The sequence below is a fragment of the Buteo buteo genome, chromosome 2 (genome assembly GCF_964188355.1).
Source record: "Buteo buteo chromosome 2, bButBut1.hap1.1, whole genome shotgun sequence".
Lineage (NCBI taxonomy): Eukaryota > Metazoa > Chordata > Aves > Accipitriformes > Accipitridae > Buteo > Buteo buteo.
In genome coordinates this window covers 35,238,730-35,264,264 of record NC_134172.1, presented here as the reverse complement: position 1 = coordinate 35,264,264, position 25,535 = coordinate 35,238,730, and the positions used below count along the sequence as shown (strand labels likewise).

At 37.0% G+C, this 25,535-nt stretch overlaps 1 protein-coding gene across 4 annotated transcripts in view; it reads right to left on the bottom strand.

Annotated features, from left to right (window-relative positions):
• Positions 1–25,535, bottom strand: part of ITGB8 (integrin subunit beta 8) — a 92,744-nt gene that overhangs the window by 57,870 nt on the left and 9,339 nt on the right. For all 4 annotated transcript variants that reach the window (XM_075050458.1, XM_075050442.1, XM_075050467.1 and 1 more), the window contains exons 2-9: positions 20,062–20,147; positions 17,219–17,393; positions 14,199–14,445; positions 11,885–12,050; positions 8,947–9,105; positions 3,851–3,946; positions 3,667–3,756; positions 947–1,081 (exon numbers count right to left, since the gene is read on the bottom strand). In XM_075050458.1, the coding sequence (XP_074906559.1) occupies positions 947–1,081; positions 3,667–3,756; positions 3,851–3,946; positions 8,947–9,105; positions 11,885–12,050; positions 14,199–14,445; positions 17,219–17,393; positions 20,062–20,147 (1,154 nt within the window). The remainder of the gene's footprint in view (positions 1–946; positions 1,082–3,666; positions 3,757–3,850; positions 3,947–8,946; positions 9,106–11,884; positions 12,051–14,198; positions 14,446–17,218; positions 17,394–20,061; positions 20,148–25,535) is intronic.

Genomic DNA, 25,535 nt, shown 5'->3' with positions numbered 1-25,535 from the left:
CTATTTCTTATGACATGCACAGGGAACAACACTGGAGAAGAGATGAGTTAAGAAGAAAAACATAGCAAATCTCCCTTAAACTACAGAAGCTAATCAGCAGCAAGTCATGCAGACAAAATTCAGAAGAGCATAAAATACATCTAAATGAATGTTTTAAAAATTCACATATTTAATCTACTGATTTGTTTTGCTATTTCTAAACAGAGACAGAAGTAAAATCACACCAGCTGAGACGTATGTCAAGAAGGAAAGAACTCCTTGACCTTGCTCTCCAGAAACACAGACCTCTTCCTGGCAAGCTAAATGAATTACTCTACTAGTGCAAGCAATTTAATAAATATATCAAGGCACAGAGAAGTTGTTCTGGGAAGAAAACCATGTTCTTTATATTAGCCAGACATCCTCCCCCACATTTTCATGGTGCATGATGCTCCAATTTTACAATCCGTTTAATTCAGTAGGTGGTACAGATCCAAATGGCGATAAATAATTTTATTAATATGATTTATAAAATAAACTAATTATCCAGAACCCTGGTTGTGCATGAAGACTACTAGAGAGAGTGAAAGGTGGCATCTAGTAGAGACCCAAGAAACACAAATTCCAGTGATTCTTTTCCACCCGATGATTATCTTTCAACCTCTTTACGTACAGATTTCATCACAAAGCAAACAGCTATTGTGCCCAGTGGAGGACAAAGAAAGAGAGTTTTAATGGACATTAGCTTTCAGGAAAAGCTTTGAGCCTTAGTTCCACAAGATTAGCGAGAATTAAAATAAGATTCAGGAAAAATAAAACCAGAGAATAATAGAGAGTCTGTGATCATTAATCACACAAATCCATTTTCAGTTTAAGTAATTCCCTAGAAGATTTTACACCATTGAATCCCAATCAAACAGAAAAATAAGTATTCCAGTTACTTGAAGAATGAGAACTATCAACATACTTCTTCATTATATCCCACATTTTTACATCCTTCCATGCCAGTTTTTTTACTTCCATCAGGACAGATTGCAGTGATATTGAAATGAAGACCTTGGATCTGGTTATCCACTTGAATTTTCACTTCAGAGATTAGTTTCTATAACCAAAAAACAAGTTTTAGTCACATTGCATCTCAACATATAATGTGCATTGGTGACTAACACCAAGTACTGCTACAATGTCTGACTAAAAATGAAGAAAGCTTGTCTGTGTGAATAAAGGAATGAATTAAAGCATTGTTTCCCACATAAAGACCCGATTACATTCCAAATATACACAATGAGTGAACTGGTAATTCTGATAAAGAGGATTACGTTTTCCAGATAAAAATGTTTTCAGCTTTTCTAAAATGGTTTTGAGACTGTATTTTTCGAAATTTGAAAATCTATTCTAACAACCATGCACAACAAAAACTGCTTATTGTTTGAGAGACTACACTGCCTTTTAGCCACACATTTAAAATAAAACAGTAAACATACATACAACTACCCAGCAGAAAAGGTTCGTAACTGACTTGACATTTTATACACTTCTGATATTTTGCATCTGTTTTCGAAAAGTTTTCTCTGAACAAACCTTAGGGTGACCTGAAGGCTACTGGGATTATTCTTACTGATTTATTTGGGTCAGCTAGGACTATACAAGTCCCATTAGGGCTTTTTGCAATATAAAATAATGAAAAACCAGCTACTTTGTAACTCGTATTTACTGCATGCTCTAAAATTCTGCTTCCTTCTAAGAAGGAATATTGCTTCTTGACCTTTCAAAAATTTATTAAAGCTCTTTACAAACATATGGAGCTGAAAATTGCATGAAGAGATTATTAAAATTCCTGGCATATTATTACTATTTAAAAAATTAGTTTAGTGGGATATTTTTACTGCTACAAATGGAAATTTAATCACATGAATCTGAACACATGTTTATCTTAGTAACTTTTTGAAAATTAGTGACTCATCTTTGGCTTTTTTGCCAGGGATTTTCAGCCAGGGTTTTCCACAGTTAAGCCTAAGGTTTCCCTGCCTAGAACAAGAGTGCAAGAAGCCCCCTGTCACTGAACATCAACACTAAATTTATTTTCTTATCTAAGTACTTTTGCTTTCAAGAAAGCAAAACATTCAAGCCCTGTTCACCATGTGTTTGTATATTACAAGCCCCTAAAACTATGATAAAAATCTCATAGTATCAAATCCAATGAAGTTTAGGATGGAAAGCAAGATACTGCCTAAAAAAATGAAAATAAGGCAAGACTAAACTGGGGGTGGCTGGAGCAGGAAAGTCCCACAGAATCTTCCATTGAACTAAATAATTGTTTTGTAAATTTTCTTTTCCTCTCCTTGAATGTTTGCCCTGCACTGTGCTCTAAAAACTGGGATACAATTTAGGATGGCCAGTGTAAAAGAGGCATACAAAAGGACTATGATCTTCAAAATTTTTTGCCAGCAATTTCCTGCAAACCTCCATATTCAAAATTAGATTTCTCGATTTTATAAGTGAAAGTACAATATCAGTGAGAACTTCTCTGCAGTTTGACTACACCCAACCTCCTCTGCTTTTGAATGTCTTTGTCTTCTGTACAATGTTTCCAACATGACAGTAAGAAAAATGTGCACAAACTCACAATATTTACCAGGAACAGACATGGGACTTGGCTTTTCATTATAGCCAATTTGCTGAAAGCAAATAGCTTGATTTAGATGGTTAACCTAGTACAATGGATAATTTCAGCCTCCCAACTAACTAAAAATAATGTGATACATGTTGGTACCTTGCATATAGCTTTGTAAATGATTTTTTCAACTTTGGGAACTTGCATGTTTGTGTAACTTGCACACCTTAACAGCATTCAACCATCTAACCCATCACGTTCATTTTGATGCTGCTCTATGGGCTCCCTGTGCTCTAGTACCTCAAATGTATACTACTTGGCTTCATTTCCAAAGCTGTTTATGCCCCCTCTTACCAGGCTATCTTTCATTCACAATCAAGATGCCAACTTCCACTTTCAAGCTGCCATTTGCTGTCAAACATTTGTGAAAAATGACTTTATGCTCTTTCCCATACTATTACTTTCAGCTGAGAACTCCACGTGAGAGTTCACAAAGCCATTTCCATTGTTCTCTCCCAAATCCCTATCAAAACTTTTCTTCAATGCCATGCCTTAAAAGCCCGAGTCATTACACTGCTTTGTGCAGTGTAAGTCCTGCTTTCCTCAATACCCACTGTTGTCAAACAACCTCCTTGTAAATTCCCACCTGTTGTCCATTTTCTTAGAATTATGCTATAAAACCCTCTAGATACTGCACTATCTTTTTGCTCTGAATTTTTACAGTGCCTAGACAGTGGTGTCTGGTCTGTAACTAAAGATCTGAGATGCCTAAATTCAAATAAGTCAGACATTTCTTTTGAAGTTACATGGCAACAGGTGCAGAGAATCAAACAGCATATTTAGGAGCACCCTTAGAAAAGAAAAAAGTGCTAGCTCTTGGCTTTGAGACAGCTTGGGAATTTGAGAGCTGTCATGGGAGTGTCACTCACCAACCTGGACATTCAGAAAATAAGGGAACCTATCCTTGTGGACTTCAGATAGGTGCCAAGATCTGGGAGACTCCAACTTCAGGCTATGAAAGGTGAAAAATCCCTGAACAAATATGGCATACAACATTGTCACTCTGTTCATACCTGATAGGCTTCTACCACCAAATCGTTGAGATTTGCTGCTTGTGATTCTATCTGTCTTGCAACAGTACCAGGCAACAGAGGTAACAGATCCTATGAAAAATACAATCATTTATGCACAGTTTTAATTTTTAATATAAATATTGTGCTTTCAAAATTGGAAAAAGAAATCAGGTTTCTAACCTACTTTATACCAATGGAACTGGCTTCCTTGAACTGCAAAAATAACATTGATGTTATTGTCAATCAATTTTTCAGAGAGCTGCCCAAGAGATGGATGCTCCTACAAAACACAACAGAAAAGAGAAGACTGCAGATCAGTAGGGAAAAACCATATATTTCACATATGACACAATACAGGATTCCAAAACCACCCCAACCCTTATTTCTAAATGTACAGAGAAATGCTAGGCCTACATCCAGAAGAAAGTGGCACCAACCAAATAAACAGATCATGACAAAAAAAATCATCAGGGCATCAGCCAGACTGTGACAGGCTTATCTGTTGCCAACTATGCAGGGGTGCTGCACAATGGGAGGACTACCTCATACAGTACTATTTTGTTGTTTTGAGTCTGATGCTTAAGAAATATGGATACGATGTTGTCCATGGTCCATCTAGAATGATAACAAGATTCTTGAGAATGATAGGTGTGTTCTTGTGCAAAAGTCAGGGAGAAAGTACAACATGAGGGCACTGAGGTGAGTTGTGCTTAAGGCGAGTAATTAAGTTTGTTCCTCAGAAATGTATTTTGGCACCAGGGATCAGGGACATCAGCTAAATGCAGCCACTGGGTCAGGTTCTAGCAATGTCAGTATTCTGTACATATCTTACTTAATGGCAGACAGCTTTCTCCTTCCCTGTATGTCCAAGACCTGCCTTAGGATTGATGCCTCCAGTCCTCACTGCGACGACCTGCTACATTTTCTTAACCATTCTTGTGCTTGAAGAAGGTAGCATGAGTTTCATGTCTCTCCCTAGTAATGACATTGCTCTATTTGGTGAAGTACCTATGATGGCATGTCCTGTGCCAGTGACCTGCCCTTCTACATTTCTCATTGAGAGATCTGACATGGATTTGAGAACAAGAAGTGCGTTGGTATCCCTTCATCCAAGATCTGGGGAAGCATAAGGGTGTCTGTGTGGTCCCAGTGGGCTTTATACACCTGGGCTATGTGAGATCCCTTCAGCTCCAGTACTCTAAAACAAACTGTATCTGAAAGTTACCGCTTATTTACCGTACATCTGTGAATACTTCTCAAGAAGTAAATTCAACACTTAAAACCAATACTAAACATAGAGAAGTGACCGGAGCCTTGGCCTGTGTTTCCCCTTACAGATATTTCATCTGGACACCTTCAATTATGTCAGGTCCTTCAACCTCTTTCCCCCATATACTTCTGCTGTCTTTCTCTTCCTGATATTTTTCACCATCTGCCCCATATTGTCTCTCTCTTGCACAAACATGCTCCATTTCCCTGCACAATTCATTTCTCCTCAGAGTGCCGCTTGTTACTCAAGGCACCTGCAAGTCAAGTGCTCTCCTAACCGTGATCTGAATACCAAGACAGCTGAGACAAAGTTATGCAAGGGAGCAAAATCTGGTTTTGGTCATATTACACCATTATAAAGAGCCTTGTACAGAAAGAACGAAGGAGTTTCTTGCTGCAGTTTGATCTTAGTCAGGGTCCACGCCTCTCTCAACTTTTCTACCCTTTGGTAAGAGATTCTATTCCTTAAGGTAGGTGATGACAGGTAGGTAACATAGTAATAAATGGACCTTCTTATAGCTCCAGCTAGGAAGTGTGCTGTACAAGAGGGTCCAGGGAGCATGCATTCCCACTACACAGCAGTTGTGGGTGAACTGCAGCAGCAGTGGCTTTGTTGCCATTTTCAGGAGGCTACAACAGAGCACTAAGCCCTCCTTCCTTCTCCATGACCACAGAGCACAGTGGTGGGGCCTCCATCGTGCAGCACAACCCTACAGGCCACATGCAGCTGGCTGGTGGATCACAGACACACCAAGGGGTCCCAGGACATGGGCAAGTGAACCCAGACGTTCTGCAAATACCTCCTGCACTGTAAATGTGTGAATGACGGGGGCAGTACTGAGGGATCATGAGGTGGTGGTCAAACAAGTCAGTCTTCTTGCTTAACACGTGACACTAGACATGTCCAAATTGCAGCAGAGTGGCCCCTCAACATCTCTGCAACTAAGAGCAGAACTCTGGGATCAATAGTACCAGAAATGGGTTTCCAAGCCCTCATGAAACAAAAGCTTATTCAGATGGAGCTTACTGAAGTCAAGAGATGACATGCATAGATGTGCAAGGTTTGCAGGGGCTACATCCCCAAACCACCTAGTCTGCTTACAGGTAAAGCTGAACTTTCATCACTTGTCAGCTCTAACTCACTAGAGTGTCCAGCTTGGTTAGCAGTACATTAAAGTCTCACTTCAGATTAGAAAGAAAATTTTTCTTTTTATTAGAAGGGAGTTAAAAAAAAAGAAGCATCAACAGAGCTACACCATCTTTTTCATTTTAAGCATGTAAAGAGATGACATAAGGAACTGTTGGTCACTAATGGAGCCTCACTTTGCTTGCTGTAAAAACCTTGCTGTACTTCATGTATTTTTATCTTATCTCTTTCCACTACTGCTCAAGAGAATGTACTTTCATTTTAGATCATCTTTCTTGTTCCAATTACATCATTCATTTTATTATTTTAACCTACTATGTTAAGCTGAGAAGATAACTAATACAGATGTTAGTATTTCAGAAAGGGAGTTAACCAAGCACAGATCTAATTAAAATGGACTAGATTTCTTTCCTGTCTTATGCTTTTTTGCTGACCTCTGCGTGACTGCTTAGCAAAAGTTAGAAAGAAACAGGCAGAAAAGTAACTAACTGGAAACATTTCTGATGTGAAGGCTAAGCTTATGCAAATAAATAAAGCAAAGTCCTCTTAACTGGCACAAGGAAGAAATAAAAATATGCCAAAACGCAATCTTCTCAAGACTACCAAAGAATCAAAGTAGGAAAACCATGTGATTACAGATGGCTCTTTAATTTAGCATAGCACAACAAAACTGCATTGATAAGGAAAAAAAAGCAAAAATGTCTCATATGATGTTTTTTAAAAAGCTGACAGCCTTTCATGACATTTCATTTAAATACCAAATAGTCTCTTACCCCCCGCCCTGCCCCGATCTTACTTGTTCATTTGAAGCTTGTTTATGGATCTCTATGACTAAAATAATCACATATACCACAGAGAAGAAAAAAAAGCAGGAAACCAGTACACCTACCCTTACAGACTCTATTGTGTTATCATGTCAAATCTACTACAGAAAATATTTAATACTGAGAAAGATTTCCATTCTACCCCTTTTCTATTACTAAGTGCATGGCCACTGTTACATGCGGACACGCAGAAATTAGGCCCTGGTGGAAAAATTATGGGCTAGCAGCCAGAATACACATGGGCCAAAATGTGCCACCACAGATCTAAGCATATTTCAAGGTCATTTCATTTGGGTGGCTAAAAAGGCTACCTCATTTCACAAAAGGCATCAATAGCAATAATCATGGAGATTTCTTCTATACAGGACAGTAAACTCTGATCCTTCAGACCAGGATCCAGAATATCACTTAAAACACTTTCTTCAACCATCCATCAATCTATCATAGTTGCTTAGAAAGAGATTCATTAATTTTGTCTGTATTTTATATTGGTGAGGTTTTCTGGCTGCAAGAGAAGTTAATTTCTAAAGTTGGACAGAAAATAAATATAGTTGTTGTTTTTCTCAAACAGACAATATCTTTATTAACAAAGGAATCCTGAACACCAGAAAAAGATTTGTACCTTCAGCCATTGTTTAATAAGCAAGCAAAATTCCTGTCATTTACAGAACTGCAACTAGGGGAAAAAAAATAAATAAAGAAAAATAGAGCTAAGGACACCATAACCTGTAAGTATGCTCTGCTTTGGGAAAGCAAAGTTTCGGGATTATATGCTTTAAGTAGAAGAAAGGAAGGGCTTGTTTTTATCCCAGGGACACTGTAGAAATACTGAAACTGAACAGACTGGCTAGAGGGAAATAAATAATCCTGACATCTGTGAGGGAATATCCAAGAGGTGACAGAGGGAGTATATGAATGCAAGAACATCAGATAATCGGAAATCCAAACAACGTTCCTGTTAGCACATGCTTAGCTCCCTCCTCCACCCAGCAACCTCCGGAACACCCACCGATTCCCAGAAACCTCCGTGTTTCATGATCATACACCATATGGCAGCCGCTTCCCGCTGCTCCACCACCCTTGTAAACACCAGTTGCTGCAACTGAATTCAGGTCTAGCCTAACTTACACGTAGCCCTCACTGACTTCACTAGCACTTTGCTGGCTTGGGCCGAACACAGGCTGTATACTTCAGCTAAGGGTAGCTAGCACTGCAAATAAAACTGTAATGTGCTCTAATGATACCACAGTTCTTACTTCTGTTTTCTGGTGATTATGTGGCAATTAAGTAGTGATTAATGTTTCTTAAATAAATGATTCATATTAATTTAAGGAAATAACCAAAGCAACTAAAACCTACAAATCTTAGAAAAAAAATTCCTTTCTTCAATCACTCATGACTACTTTATACATTCTTGAAGACATTATTTTGAAAGCTAAAAATATCTGCTGAAGGCATATTATTTTGCTACAGTGGATTTAATGCAACTTTTTGCACAGGTGTGTGTCACCACACATTGGCTTTATACTGTGAGATTCAAATGTATTTAATGCTACATTATCACAGCAAAGCTTTGTGGCACAAGAATATTTTCTAGTCCATCATGGTTGAATTAGCTCATTGTAGTTGTACATCTTTACTCTTACCAAGCCCATGACCACTATCTTTGTCTTATTAGTAGGACTGGGCAATTCTTACATATTACCAGTTGCTTCTTGTGCAAAATATCACACCAGACACTTCCTACTTATATTTTATATAAAATGTGTGTGATTTTTATGAGATGTTAATGGAGCAAAACCAGTGACATATCCTCCTCCACTGTGTACTGTTGTCTCAAACTCCAAAATACTTTATTCCTGGACCAAAAGAACGTCAGTATTTCCAGGTGACTGATTCTTCATTTCACAACTTGCCTACCTGGAAAAATACTATTCTAATAACTGAAATAAAAGCAATGCTTTGACAGCAATCTAAAAACCTCTTTTATGCAGTTTTGCACTGCTTCTCTGAAGGCAGAATCTATGACATATACCTTACCATACTCGTAGCTTTGATGTACACATTATCTTTCAAATGACAGTTTCCATCATGGGGAATTACGATCCCTGCTAATTTACTATCAAGGGCCAGATGGGAAGTTTGATCTGTCATCACAAGAAGCAGTCGCTTTGCTTCTTTACGCCATCCAATATGGCTCTAAAAAGAAAACAAAATTAAGCGTAAGAAAGGAGTAACTACCTATTTTCTAAAATAATAAATAACAAAATAAAAAATTAATGTTAAACTCTACTTTCAGATATTAGACTGCTTAGCAGCACTGAGTTTAAACCGGACTATTTAAAGCAATTTGTGTGGAAATATATGTCATATCCTACATCTGAAAACTACTACTGTGAGTCAGGGATCCACTTACCACTTTCTTTGCTTTTTAAAGAAAGATGTCTCAAAATATATACAAGTTATGCATTACATAGTGGGCTTGGGTAACAGCTGTCATGTCGTGTGTGTCACTATTACATACAAATGCAAATGCATAGCATTTGTAAAATTCTCTGGGATCCAAAAAGCATTACAACCAAAAAATATGCATTCATTTGTATTGGTACTTGGTGCCCTCTTCTATTTTTACTTTGTATTTATTTACTTTATATTCGAATTGTTCTATAATTTTCTTTTCCTACACAGCTTTCCAGAAAGGACATTGGTATATGATCAACAAATCAATAAACTAAAATTTGAGTGTCTTCATGCACCTGCAAATTGAGAAATCCCTTATCGTGCAGCAAAATACTACATCTATCCACCATTTTAAGGGATTAATAGCAAAGTGGCATCCACAAGGGTGAATTTAATGTGCTTTAGGAATTCAGTGATGTGAAGGAGGTTGCAGGGCAAGCTTATATCTAAACTGGGTTAGGTGCCAATTTGTATTTCAATTAACATTTGTTTCCTTGCAAGGAATAAATGGCTGCTTTAAATCAAACTTTAGAGGCACACAGGAATCACCTCATATGCTTTTTCTTTATTCCCCCTCCTAATTATTCCATCTTCTTCACTAATTCCACTTTTCCTCCTTTTTCCTCCTTCCTTGCTCCTCCTTCCTACAATGCTGTCTCATCTCTACCATTTCCCTTAACACTGCCAGGTATTTTTCATCTCATGTGAAACGTCTATCTGCAATATAGTCCATGCCCTCAGCCAGGCTTTGTGACTTATTCTCTACCTTCCTTTCTTTGCTTTGCAGAGAGGAATTTAGCTTCTGTCTCAGGCTCATTCCCTGCTAGCTCTGAATGGGGATTAAGTGTCTCGTAACAGTAGAGATAATAAGTACAGAGGGGTGTGGTGTCTTTTCCAGCTTACACATTAGGCAACAGCCTCCCTCAGACAATCCTGGACAGCATTCCCCTAAAGAAGGGGCATTTTATTTATAAACAGGTTGTATTTTAAATAATCCCAAATTCTCCTCCAGCACCGTAGAAACTCCTTGCTCCTAAGAATCCATCATTTCACTTTGTCACCTCAGGACTCCTATCTATATATGTCACAGCAACCAAAATTTTAAAGTAGCTTCATGTCCTAACCTGCTACCTCTTGCAAGAGGGATGTATTGGTTAAAGCAAGATGGAGCAAGTTAAGAAGTTCTGTTGTAGGCAAAATGAGTGCACATTAATATAAATTATAGTTCATGATGGTTGTTATGAATTGCACATTGTTCTCACCCATTTTGGTTCACAATTCAGTTAGCAGGAAAGCCTCCCCATTCTCATGAATGTTTCCATGCCATTGTTTTTGGAAGCATATATTATTCTAGAGCTCACATGTCACAAGTGTGGAATGTGTCCAATAAGAAACACTGAATTTTAAGGAATTTTTCCAAAGCTCCAGAATAATTTTTTATAACAGCTCTGGTCACAGTGTCTATGAAGAGTAGCTTTTATTTACCTGTTTTACAGCTCATCAAAATTTGAAAACTAAATTGGGCCAAACTATTCACTTTTAGCATAGTTTGGATTACTTTTTGTCCTTGACTTATTCTACTGCTCCAAAAAAAAAGAATGTGAAGATGGACAAGATAAAAGAATTGTCCTGACATCATCCCAAGAGATGAGAAACATAACAAGCCTGTGATTTGGACAGGAGTTGAATTACCTTCTTTAAAAGAGGACCAGAAAGACTATCTTATAGAGCATTAGCAAACCCATGAATCGGCCAACTTTCAAAACTTCTATTGCAGTACTATGCATAGAAGAAAAAACAGCATGCAAAATAGGCCTTTAGAGCAAACAAATTCTTATTCTTTAATACGCTTATAGCTTGGGAACTACTGATGCAGGACTTTTCCATCCTTTTCTGTGTGGGAGAGATGGTGATGAAATTTTATCAGTACGCAAAAGTTAATTTTTCTTTGATTTGTATTGTTTTTAAATACAAACTCTTTAAAAGCTGAGGTAACATTGAAGTGCATTTGTTTTCCTTATCTGTGCAAGCAGATAGTAACTGATTCTTTGGTTTTCAAACACATTAAGTAGAAGAAATGTTTAATGGTATGTCTTCACTTAAGAACACAAGGAGGGCTTTAATGATTTTTTAAACTAATTTTGTAATTGACTGAAATGAATACATGTGCCTGTTCAAGCAAGAAGCAGTTGCTTTCATTGTCCATCCTACGTTGGTTAGGCTGGTTAAAACCAGAATTTGAGGAACATCATTAACCAATAATGAAAAATATTTCCTTACGCTCTCCTTTTTCATTTTCAGTGGGAAACAGAAATGTATAGCTAAGGGGAAAACAATGGAAAAGGAGGAAGAAATCTTACTATTATCAGGCCTATAACTGACATTTTGAATTCAGGAACACTGAGCACCGTTGTACCAATATATATATTGTATACCTATCTATATCTATATCTATATCTATATATATCTCCATCCGTGTCTGAACTACCATTTAGTCTTTTGTAAATAAGTTCCTTACCTGGCATACAGCTGCTTGGAGCATTGCATCAAAACCCCCTTCAGGTGTATCAATATTCCCAGAAATTTTTTGTTTATTCACTGCATTTCTGAATTCTGCTATATTGTCGGTCAAGGATAGCACGTGAATATAACCGTGAGGAGGCATACAATCTAAATTATAATCACTGTACAAAAACAAAACAAAACAAAAGTCTAACACATTTCATATTTTCCATTTTGTAGGAACATGTTTAGCTAACAGTCACAAGAGCATTCCAGACGCCTTTAGAAGACCTTGAACAGAAGATGATAATAAAGCCAATTAGAAGAACACAAGTACGCATTCCACGATAAAGGGAACTTGGCACAAAGAACCTCAATTTGGCAGTTTATCTTGACCAATTAGACTGAGGCAAGTTTCGCATGTTTTAGTTGGTATAACCAATTATGCCCTATGTTTATGCGTGTGGACAGAGATGGTATAACCAATCATATTCTATGATTGTGCGCGTGCACAATGACTTTGCAGAATATGTGATTATAAATATGTGTGTGTTTTAGCAACAAAGGGTCATCTGTCCTCTGATTTCAACTTTACAGGCATCCGTCTATTTCTACCTCCTGCACCATTTGACGGAGATGTAAATATTGCACCCCTATTAACCCATAAAATCCTGTTACTAATGAAGATGTATATATGCACATAAAAGAAATACTTAAAGAAAGAAGAATAACTCCATGTGAGATTCAGTTCAGTGGGAATTAGTTCTAATTTAGTATGAAAAATGTATTTTTTCCGTATTTTATGGAAATGTATGTAATATAACTTAGGTAATGTAGTAACAGTACATAGGTAGTGTTTCTGTACAGAACAAAAAGAAACACAATGTGAGTGATGGTATCATCTCAGAGAGTATATGACCCCTTTTGGAACGTCTATGGAGTGGCACAGCTTTACTTTTCATTATCCTGAGAAAGGGCTATCACGTTGCAACTTTAAGATCCTTTCATAGCTCAATACACAGGCTACTGGATCAAAACTAAAACAAAATTTAAGTTCCTATATCCACTAGTAGTAAGTAAAGGTATGTAAAATTAAAGTTGAGTAACGGTTACCTTATTAAAGGGATAGGAAACTCCATTTTCAGTAATATCTTAATTGTAAGTGATACTTTTTGAAATTATGTATAAGGGAGAAAGTATGAAGTTTGACATAAGGAAGCTAATGCCACAGCACTAACACAGGTCATTGCTCTGCGACCTGTTTATGACAGTGGAATTTACGGCACAAGCTGAAGTGCTCATCTGATTCAGAGATGCTGAGCAGGTTTCAACCCACTTAACTTCTGTTGCATACAGTGTAGGCATTCAGACTATGACCTCCCTGCCCCCAACTCAATTTAGAGTCAATGAAGAGAAACTGGTACTGTAAGGATTAATACCTCTGCAGATGACTACTTTTAGGCAAAATGAATCATGTCCTACAAGTGGTAATTGATCTCCGCTCGCTATATAAACAGTCTAGATGACAGGACATTTATATCTATCTAATGAATTCCACTACTAAAGACAAATTCAAAAATCACTGAAATCAAAAAAATACTTATGGACTTCACAGAACTTTGGATCATGTCTTCCCAGGAAAGACAATAATGAGCAAGAAGGTATGAACAGCTAATATTCATTTTTCCAAGTGTTATGGTTTATACAGATTTTAATTTGTTGTGAATAATCTTGTTCTACAGAGGGTTTTGGAAGTGATCCCTCACTTTATATAAGTGTTTAATGCAAGGTATAAAAGACATGGCATGAAAAAAGAAATGCAAGCCAGAACACCTTTCTTATTTAAAATGGGAGATCATTCATATTACAACTGTGGAATTAGATCAGAGGATCACTTTTGTTCATTAAATGAGCTGAAAGAAACTGCATCACTGACAAAAGCAGTTTTAAGAAAGGAGTTACCGAATACACGACCATACACCAGAAGTCCTAGGTCCAAAATAACTAAGAACACAACAGCTGACTATAAAATTAAATGCAAAACATATTCAAATATACCAAAGCAGCATGTTGTTTGGCTTGTTTTGCTAAAGAAAATACAGCACATTTTTCTGATACAGAAACAGTTTTTCTGAAATCACTCACCAGATATTTCAGAAGTAATCACTGTATAATGATTTTCAGCATTTTCTTATGAACTTTGCTGGAGAACCAAGGTGTAATGAAACAAAGACAGATTCTGAAGAGCTTTAAAAATAAATATGCATAATGCGTATTTGTGTAATGAAATAATTTCTCAGTGGTACAGCAAATATATAAAGACTACATACCTGCATTGGTTATGGATTCTACCTGGATGAATGCTAATATAGGGTGACACAGTTTTATCCACATAGGATCCAAATCCAAGTCGAAAATCAAGAGAAATATTCGCCATCTTTTTAGATAGAGCAAATCCAACGGAATTTAGTTTTTCTATATTGTTGTGCATAGAGGCTGAGACATCAACTAAATAATAAAGATCCACAGGGTATTTCTCTAGAGGATGAACTCTTAAGATAAAGTTTGCTTCACTTCCTGATTCAAAGGAAACAAATAAGTTTATTTACTATTTTTGAGTGGACACTCTTAAAAATACATTTATTTTTGCAGCAACCTCAGCACAAAGTTGTTTGTGTCAGCAAACAGAAAAACAAACAAACAAGAAAACCTCTCAAGAGTAAACGAAACCTTGAAGCATCGTTCAAAAATAAGCCACAAAGGGGCTCTTTGTAAAACATCTTGCTTTTTTTTTTTTCTTGCAGGAGCACTGTGCAATTTATTGTAAAAATCTGACTTCTCCCCATTTTCTTTTAAATTCCTGGTTATGCAACCCCTTTGGTATTATACCAAAAAGCAGTTATGAGTCACGAAGGACACAGATCTGCATACAAATTGTGGTCAGTGACTTCAAGGTTGACACTTCTAAGTATGCAAGTGTATCCTGCAGATAGTTTGTCATATGAGTCTAAAACTACATGTGTACCATAAAGACAGCACAGCCTGAAAAACTCAGGTAAATTATGCTTCAAGTTTATCCCAATCTATTTCCAAAGATTTGATGAGAAAACTCAGTAGGATCAAAATATTTTTTTAAAAAAGAGGTTTTAATATTTAAAAAAAAATTCCAGCTTTTGGCATATACAAAACAGAACTCTTCTTTTATTTCAGCACAGCAAATGTCTGTCTGTCCTGCAGAACCACATCACATTCTCATATGCAATAAAAACATTAATGCTTAGGAAGCCACTAAAAGTAGTCCTCACATTTTTCTTTGCCTAATATTCTGTAATGCCAGCAAAAAGAGTGAAGTGACTGGAGTATGTGCAGTGTAGGTTCAGAAATGCATGACTTCAAATTATTCATTACTTTATGTCACCCAAAGCGTGAGCTCATGGAAGAAAAGAGGGAGTAGGATCTTCACATGATGAGTGCAAAATCTAATTATGCAATGAAGATACAGCAAAGGACAGGAGGAAGGGAGACATTATAGAAGAATTATGCAGGTTTTCAATAAAAGCTATCTATACACATTCAGAAACAGATTCACTAAAAAAACTCCCACCTGAAATGTGACTTCTCTATTCATGACATTTACTAGCGCATAGGACATTGCTAGATAGTGTAATTAAAGTACATGTAACAAAGAACTGACCCAGAAAAGTTAAACATGCAAAGTACTTTCTTCCAATGGTCTCTGAACATAATCCACCTGAAAATGTCAGGATATGTCTGTATCAGGTCTTACATGAAGAAAACACAATTTCAGTGTGCTGTAACTTATGTGTTTCCTCTTTGACAATGTAAATTGAATTACTTTTTGTAAATGACCCTTGCAGGTCTCCAGTTTGCATATAGCAAGCTGCTGAGTGCAGCTTTTATTTTTTCCCACATAAATCCTGACAGTTGGGTATATGTAAACAATGACAAAAACCACCAGTATCAAAACAAAAACATCTTTGTCTGCATGATTATACTGTATCAAATTTCTGGTTTGAGGCACAACTATAGCTGTATGTCTGTGTATTTCCCTGGGGAATACAATATGGGCAGGATGTCTATATATCAAAAGTTATTCTTCTGGAACCCTCAGAATTTCAGTCTTCTGCCTCCCTGATGCAAGAACTTCCACAAAGCGTATGGAACCCCAAACTTAATTTCACTATTTAATGGCAGAAACTTTCATTAAACCAAAGTTTCGAAAGCTAAGTTTTTTCTATGAATCCAGTATGCCTTTGGAAGTAGATGTGATTACAGACACTTCTAGAGCTAGTTCAGTTCCTGAGACCATCTCTCAGTACAAGGCAGAGCATCAGTCATTTCTTTGGAAGGAGAGTGAGGAAAGGAGAGGAAGTGCTGGTATTACTTTCTCAGTTTTACTAGTATAAAGATAGAAAGCCAGAGTTCCTTTGTGCTTTACACTCATGCAGATCCTTCCTTTTTCCCTTGTAATTGACAGAAAATTATCTTTTATACAGTGAAGATCAGCAAGACACTTTTCCTATTCACTTGATGTTTTTCTACCAAAGATTGATCCCTCTTAAACATATTTCTTTCTCCAACTATAGTTTGCAAAAGAAATAAATAAATTAAATTTTATGATATGAAACATACCCTGCATCCCTTTATATCACTTTCCACTTCTGCTGTTGGCTACAGCCATTTTAGAGACAGAGAACATACATTAATTTAACTTGAGTTCAGCTGAGGGCAAATAGAGATAGACTAGAGAATCTCAGATCCATAATGGGACTTGCAGATTTTATTAGGGCCAGGTGTCTTCACATTTTATAAATGAAAAGTTAGGCAGTGAATACCTAAGTCTCCTTCAGGAATTCAGTCCTTTCTTATATATTGGCTTTGGTGTCTTCATAGTTGTCTAGTCAATGCACTTAAAAGTAATCAAATAATCAAGGAGCTTATCAAACGATGAATTTAGGAATTCTAGCCCTATTTACTTTCAGTAAGGAATACAGTTTATATGCATGTAAGGGAAAACAATTTGTGTAAGTAAGTGGCTAAAGAAAAAGAGTCAAGAAACTACAACAGATAATGGAAAAGACTACCTAAAATCCCTTTTTCACTAATTACTTGCATTATTCTGACCTTCAGCTGTGTTTGACAGAAACACTTCTTGCTGAAGACTGTACTTGAATATGGGAGCAACGCCTTCATAGTCCTACAATATAATGTTATAGCATCATTCTTCAAAATAATTATTCCAGTCACTTCTTCAGAAAATATCTGTATTTAGTAGGACTGCATTTAGTTTAAATTGACTATAATATCAATGTGTTAGAGACAACCCAACCTGGACGCAGTTGGACTGAAACTTTTCCTGGTGTCACTTGTGTATTTGTTTCATGGTCACTGGGTATTGTGACACGAACTGTGGGATTTTCTACAAAATCTGATTGGCAGCCTCTCTTCATTAAGTTGAAAACAGTGTCACAGCGTCCCTTCTGTGTTGCGTCAGCCATGAAATCCTGTTTTATAAGAGACAAAAAGTACAAAACATTCTGAGCTGAAAAAACCAACTGTAATATCTTCAAAGGAAAGAGAAAAACAAAATAATAGTCTTTGAAACAATAAAATATGCTACTATAATTGCATAAATTGCAGAATGAGTTCATGGAAGCCATATGTTTTTAATATGGGCAATGACAAAACATTTAAATTAGAAGTTAAACATAGTTGCCACAATGACTTTTTTCTACAAAGGACAAAACTTTTGTATGAGAAAGAGGATCTTACACAATCAGAACAAGCTGATTTTGGAGAAAAAGGAAACTACATACTGCCACTATGTCACTAAAAAAAAGTTCTGTGCTATGCTATGAGTTAGTTATACCAAGAAAGTGTCATTCACACAACATAAAAACAGGTTAGTTTTCAGAGGAATCCACTGGTAATGTTACTCAGGCTAATACTTAAAAGTAGCAGCAGAAGTCAGCTTTAGATTTAACTAACCTGAATTTGTCTATCACAGATGTTTAAGTTTTACCCCATACCCTACACCAAATCCAAAGACCAGCTGGACTGTATCATTTCAACCCCCAGAAAGAGGAAACTACATACTACAGGCCTGGACAGTTTAAGATGCCACCAACATAAAAAAGCCCTTGTAACAACAGAGGAGTGATTAGTAGTAGGATGATCTCAGAAGCAGCACATCCTTTGTCGCAGTAAAAGGGCAAAGTTGCCAAAATTGTGCCAACATGATCCGATGCAAAATTCCTTCCTGACCACAAATCTGATGAGCAACATGATCCTGATCATGCAAGGAAAAAAAAGACAAGATCTTTTGTACTGTTTCAAAGCATTGGTCCATCCCAGCCACAGCTGGAGACCAAACAATGGACAATCTCTGATATTTCAGAGGCAGATGGGGAAAATAAACAATCAAAAAGTGCATACAGCCAGCTGTGTATTAGAGAATAAATAGTCATCCAGACCCTGAAAAGACCAGAGAAAGCCCCTGAAGAATGAGACTTGACAGTCATGTGTTTTCCAAGTTCCAACTCATTTTTGTAGTCTACCTCTGATACCTTTTTTCCATAACCTTCTTTAACATAGACAACAGAGACTACTTTTTTAGGTTACTGCTATTTATATACCCTTTTTGATGTATATACATTTCAAAAAGGTAGATTTTTAAACATATAAAGAACTTAGCTACTCTCATTGTTATTAATGACTGATATGTAGCATTTTCTGAAGTTCACTGTGTGGGGGTATAAAGTCAAAGCATCTCAAGTGTTCCTCAGGGCTGATTTTCTCATTAGAAACATTGTTTAGATGAAGCAGGCATGCTAAGCTGAAAAATGCTCCTGTAACTTTACTCTGGAAAATTTCTGTCTGCATTAATATGGGTTTTGGCATTCCACAACCATGGACAGGGCATAGGTGAACAAGCTATCAAAGCATGGTCTAAGAGGGTTTGACAAACCCCTGGCTTCCATGAACAGCTCTCAGGACTGACAGGAGAAGTGAGGCAAGAGAAGCAGAGCAGAAGTGAAACCTGGTCAAATTTGAGCGCCTGGTTAGAAGGACACCTACTGCAGCTCCATAGCACTGGAAAGCTAGCAAGGGCTGTTCCGTGATAAATACAGATGTAGCAGGATAAAACTGTGCACTTTGTAAGACAGGACATCAGGCCAAAATAATGGACCACTCCACATTGCAATCCATTGTGCCATCTACACATGCCCTAAGGCTCCTCTTGGAAAACAAGACCTCCATGCCGCTATTCATCCTTGCATCACTTATCCTTATACTCGTTGCAGACTAAGTTAATCATTCCAAGACACAATATCTCAGATAAAGTTACACCAGTGCCTTACACTCCTCATTTCCTCCAGGCACACCCCAGGAACTTACCTACCTTCTCTGCTAACTTGAATGCTACTACAGATAATTTGCATGTGACCTTCATGAGTATATGAGCTTGTAATTGTCAGTGATATTCTTCAAAACCTTGCTCCTCTGAAGTGCTTAAAATGGTCCAGCCTTACTCTAAATCATGTAATCAACTGTTTTTTTCTGTCAAACAAAACCAGAAATTCCCATATTCTTACAGTTCGCAAAGCAATCACAATTTTAGAATAATTCTTGCTACCTAAGATCTATCTTCTGTGATAAATCTCAGAACTGATAGTTTGAAGTGTTGAAATAAGAAAAGTGTAATTTTTTCCATTTGTGACAGGGTCATAATACATGGTGAAGTCAAAGTTAACTCCACTGTTAGTAAAACCTTTTGCTAAAAGCAATAGGCATGTATGTATAGACTTGCTCTGATATATAATGAGGACTTAATATAAATTACTGATAAGTAATTTTGCTTTTGCAGCCAAAACCTGTTGAACTCTCAAAGCTACTATAAGTCTGCCAAAGCTGTCTACAAAGCAGATGGAATGCATTAAAAAGTTCTCACTTTATTTAAAATTACTGCAATTTTCCAAATAAAAGATTGTATTTTCTCCTTTGGAAACAAAATATATTTCACATGATTTCTCAGGTTCTGTCTCCAGGGATCATTTAAAGACTTTCTTGCTATTTCTCACTATAATTTTCACAGTTAAAAGTCTTTTATCTTTATAAAGATTGGAAGCAGCTAAAATACAAAGTCAAATGTAAATAAGCAAAATGCCATACCTCTTGAGCACACCATCCACACTCTGGACCCAAAGCAAGACACTTCGTGCATGTTACTGCATTTGAAGTGGCACATCTGTTTTCCGCTGCAATGAAATACAAAACCAAACATTCATGATTTATGATGATATGTGGGAATTGTAAAATACCTAATTTTAAACCAAGATTTCAGAAATTACTTCACCAGATTAAGAGTGATGACAACGTATCCAAACAGAAGTAAAACAGAACAAAGGCAGCCCAGTGAGGGAATACTTGCAGCTTTTTTTTTTTATCTACAGTCTAGAACTATATGTACAGATTGAATAAACTCCATTCTCAAGGCCAAATTCTTAAGACCCTGATTTAGAATAATTTTGAAGTGAAAGTTCATCCTTGGCATGTACCTTGCTGATTTACTGCCTAACAGAAAAAATTTACCAGGTAGCTTATCTCTTCATAGACATTTTCCTTTTAAGTCATTTACACTTGACTGAGTTATTCATTATTCACTCTGCATGGAACCCAAAATATTTTCTCACCTTCTATAAATATTCCCCCTCTGCATTTTCTGGAATGAACAGTTTCCCAGAAGAGGCAGATTTTTTTTTTCCAGAAGCAAATACAAATTTATCCAACATTACGTGTGTCACAGATTGAAGACACATCATTCCGTACTAACAACTGCAAAAATTGTGCCTACTAACAGGTCTATCAGCAAAGTCCTTTATATCCTTTTCAGATCTTTGTTTTATAGGTCATTGCTTAAGTTACTACTCTTTGCTATGAAACTTTGGTAGTCGGAATTGAGAAGAGATAGCCTTTTCAAGGGACTTGGTCAACTCAACTTGAACGTCAGCATTAGCATATCCTTTCAGCACATTCAGCACAAGTCTGTTGTAAACCAGTGTGCCTCTCTACACGAGACAGAATTCACCTGCCAAGAGTTATGCGGAAGGCACTTAATATGACTCATCAGTGCACAGCACAGTAGTAGTGCTGTTTAATAACACTGCTTTGTGGCATATTCAGCATGGCATATTATAAAATATACTGGAAACAAAATAAAATGTATTACTGCATACTGGAAAGGCTACATCTGTTAATTGGTCCATTGTGATAATGTGTGTATCATCATATCAAAACAGTTTGAAGAAAGGTTTGGTTTTTATCCAAAATTTTGGCTACATGTACTGTCACTCAGATTCTTTCTTTCCAACCTCCAATAAAGCAAACCATCTCTCTTTTTAGAGTAATGAGAGCAACTTCTCACAGTGAGAAGCTGTATTAGGAAAACACACACTAAAATATCTTTTTTATCTTTATTTAACTGATTTCAGTTATGGATTCAAAGACGAGATCCCGTATCACATGAACAGCTAGTCCTCAATAGGTCACTTTCAATAACTGGTGATCCAAGGAACTAATCACAGCTTGTAAGTTATTAGTATCAACAACATGCATACTATTATCAGTATTAACAAGATAGAAAAACCTAGTAGAACACAATTGCAGCATTATGCTGAGAACATACAGGCTAGTGGCAATCTCACTAACTTCAAAGGTCAGAGCCATATTTCTATTTCATATAAACTGTGGTTGACAATTTTTGCCATGCAGGCAATGTGAGAAAAGAAATGTATACAAAAGGGAGGGAAACTCTTACAGATATGATAGAAACAATAACCTGAAAAGCAGCCCAGGAAGGTGCTGGAACAGAGGGAAAACTGATTAAAGGGTGGGAGAGGTTGGCAAGGATAAATAAAGGAGGAGTCGCTAAGGAGACAGAAAAGAACAAGACAAAATCCAAAAGGTTTTTGTTTGCTTGTTATAAAAACAAACACGGCAAGTTTGACTTGGATGTGAAATGAGAGCAAGCTCATTCAGCACTGACACAATAAAACTTCTTTGCATTTGTAAGAAGATGGCAACAGCATTTCAGGTTCTGCAGTCTGAAAGAGCAGACCTGGAGGCCGTTGAAAAAGGTACTGCAAACCACAGGAGAGGAGAACGAGGATGAGGATTCCAGGTAGGTACCGACATGCACAGGGTTGTAGAGCTTGCCACAGAACCCCTTCTAGACCGTTTTGGTAAAGCGCAAAGGTGCAGGATGAAAAGTTGTTGAAGGAGTAAAAATAAAAGGAATGCAATTGTTCTTGGCACAGAAACATCACTCCCATCTTCAGCTGGATACCAAAGACAGCAGAGGTGAAAGGCATTACAAGAAAAAGAGAGTACAGTGATGGATTTAGTAAAACCGTCAAAGGACAAGGAAAGATAGGAATTGCTGATCTGCAGCATAATAGTGGCTAAAGACCACCATGGGGCAAAATAGGGAGGAGATGACATGAACTTTGAAGTTACTAATCAAGTTAACATCCACCATAAGAGACAGAGCTGTTCTGATAAAAATGAATAGTTGACAGGAAGAAATGAGAGACCTGTGTTTCTAGCTATACAGGTAAGGAATAAGTAAAATTAATTCCTGGTCATCATAATCAGTAAACTAAAGTAAACCGAATAATGAGTTTGGCCTAATCAATTTCCTGCAGTAATGTCTGAGACTCCTTTCTTACAACATATAATCCTATCTGCATAACACACATTTACCAAAATTAAATGCCACTGACCATGTAACAAAACATTAACATCTTATTGTTATGTGCACTTGCTAAAAAAAATAGTATGCGTCTGTGTCTTGAACAACTGTACCATGTTTCCAGATGCATTGGAAAACTGACTGAAAAATAGTTGTCCCATTTTTTTTTCTGTATGGTTAGTTTATTGAATCGAAGCTTGATTTAGTTTATTAATACAGCCTGTCTGGTAAAATATGGGTGGTGGGGAGGTGGTGTCTTTCTAAACCGCTAAGGCAGAAGAAAAGATCTTAAAAACCAATTTGGGTTTTCAGTCTGATCATGGCAGATGAAATGCTTTAACAAATGAGATATACAGTATTGCTGGAGGCAAATCTCTTTGCTGATAACTCCCCAGTCTCAAGAGCTCCATTTTCACAACATGAAGTCACAGATTGGCAATTGACAAGCTTGGTACCATTGGCTCAAAAAGTTGATTTTTTTGGAATAAAGAGAAACTTGAAAAAGGTTTATTAATGCCCAAGACACATTCTGGCTACATCACTATTGTAATTCCCAAGTACGCAGTCCCTTACAGCAGTAACATTTATGGACATGCTTTCATTCACCAAATATTTATTATTTAGTTATAAGCCGACTCTGAAACCATAACTGATTTAGTGTAAACTTCTCAGTGTCTTTTAGAAATCATATGCTAAAGCAAGAAACATTTTTTATGAGTTGGCTCAAAAAAGAACTGAGATTTTTCCTGCCACTTCACCAAAAACAGAGTCCAGACAAGACTGAGTTACTGTTCAGCCAAAACTAAGGGCAAGTTTCTACTGGCTTAGTTATAACTGATGTATGCCAAAAGGTATTTTCAACAAGGGCCAAATTTTGTGCTGGGAACTGCACAGGCATATGCATATAATAAAAAGTGAGTGCAGCAGGTTAAACTGCACTTTTCCAACCTCCTCCACAAAATAAAACCGTGCTCCGACGACTGTAGCTATTTACAGTGATCACAGGTGTGGCAAGCCTGAACTCTCAGCAACAAGAGGGATCAAGGCAAGACAAATATCATATATGTTATAATCATATCCTGCCTCCCTGTTACGAAAATAACTTTATCATGATCAGGGTATTTATCTCAGAGATGGAATAACAATAACGCACACTGGCATTTGAGAGGGGATGTTAAACGGGTTTTCAAACAGACAGCACTTTGTTCAAGTACAGCCAAAAATTCAGATTTACATCAACTTCACTGTTGGTACATGTTTGTGCTGTTTTTGGAGGGTGTACCATTTGTTTTCTTAAAAGAGAAAGCCAAAATATAACTAGCAGCTTATACTCCCTGATCATGGTCCTCAGACTGTTGAACACCAGTTAAGGCAAGAAGACACAAAAGTTATCTGGCCTTTAGAGAGCTTTTTTCCTTAAATTCTGTATCCAATCTTGTTCTAGGGCAGCAATCAGCCAGGCTGTCCCTCTCCACAGATAGTATGGCCTTCAGTAACTTGCATGTAGCATTGCTTCTGAGGAAAGTTGCAGCTTTTACGCAGTATACTGCAGTTATCTTTACCTTTCTGTCTTTCTTCAGGAGCTAAACATGACTCCTGCAGAGGGGACAGGCAGTAACTGTCCCAGCTAACACAGAGCTTCTCAATTCACTTTGGCTGAATGTGCAGATACAATGAAAAGCATTGTAAAAATGTTACAGAGGGGGAATTTTTTCCATGATTATTGTGTCTGACACTTACTTGCTCAGCTTACAAGGAAAAAATGAGTGCCTGTATTTTAACTGCCAATCCTAAAAGCAAGCTAATCCTGGAATTAGGGTTTTTACCCCCTTTTTCCAAACAAGCAATAATTCTCTCTACCCTTTGTGCACACAATGCCATGCTTTAAAAACACATTTTGTCACCACCAGTTTTTCCAAGAGGGTTACAAGGTATGCCTCAGAATCAGCTTTAAGAGGTCCTCAACCTTGCCCAGAAAAGGAGATTTCAGCTTGAAAACTGTACATCTGTTATGTTTATAATAAATTCCTAAGATTACTTGAGCAAACATACTAGACAACTTTTCTTCCCTCTCCCTTTTTTAAATTACATACTGGATTTGTTAATTGGTTTCACTTCTCCATTAATGGTTGTCCACTTCAGTTTCATTATTCAGACAGGAGTGAAGCTGCACACTGATTTGAAAATATCCTTTACCAGCAAGAGAAGTAGCAGTAAACTAAAACTCAGCATGTAAGAGACGTATGTGTTTGCTAAGAAAGAGAAGATGTGTAGAAGAAAGGTGCAAAACATGACTGGCACTGTTAAATCCCGAGCCCTGGAAAAATACTTCTGTAGACGTAGCAAGTGAGTAAAAGGAAGAATACTTCTGTAAACATGAACACCTTTTCACTAAAACAAACAAGAAACAAAAAAGCCCCAAACCAAAAAAACCCACCCTAGGCCTTTTTTTTAATACTAGTCATTAAAAAAAAACAAAAAACCCCAAGTGTTACAGTGTTCCTAAAAAGAAAAATGGAGTATACTGGAAGAGATAAATTATAATGTGGTTATAGAAAAAATAAGAGATATAAATGAGACATAAATAAGAAGTATATATACACATCTGGATAAATGCAGTGAGACACATCACTAGTGAGCAAATCCTGATGACTGATATGGACACCCATTCCTACCTCTGCCAATATCCCTCTGATATTTTTGGGGTTCCCCAATTAATCTGCATTACCATATGAACACGAGAGGCATTACTGAGAGTGACACTAATGATATAAAAAGCCATCAAAATGCAAAGTAATGCAGCAGTCTGCCTCATTGTGTGAGAGTTCGTGCCTTTGGAAACTACAAAGCAAAATAACCACAATCTTCCTTTTTTGCACATTGTGCCAGCTCCAAG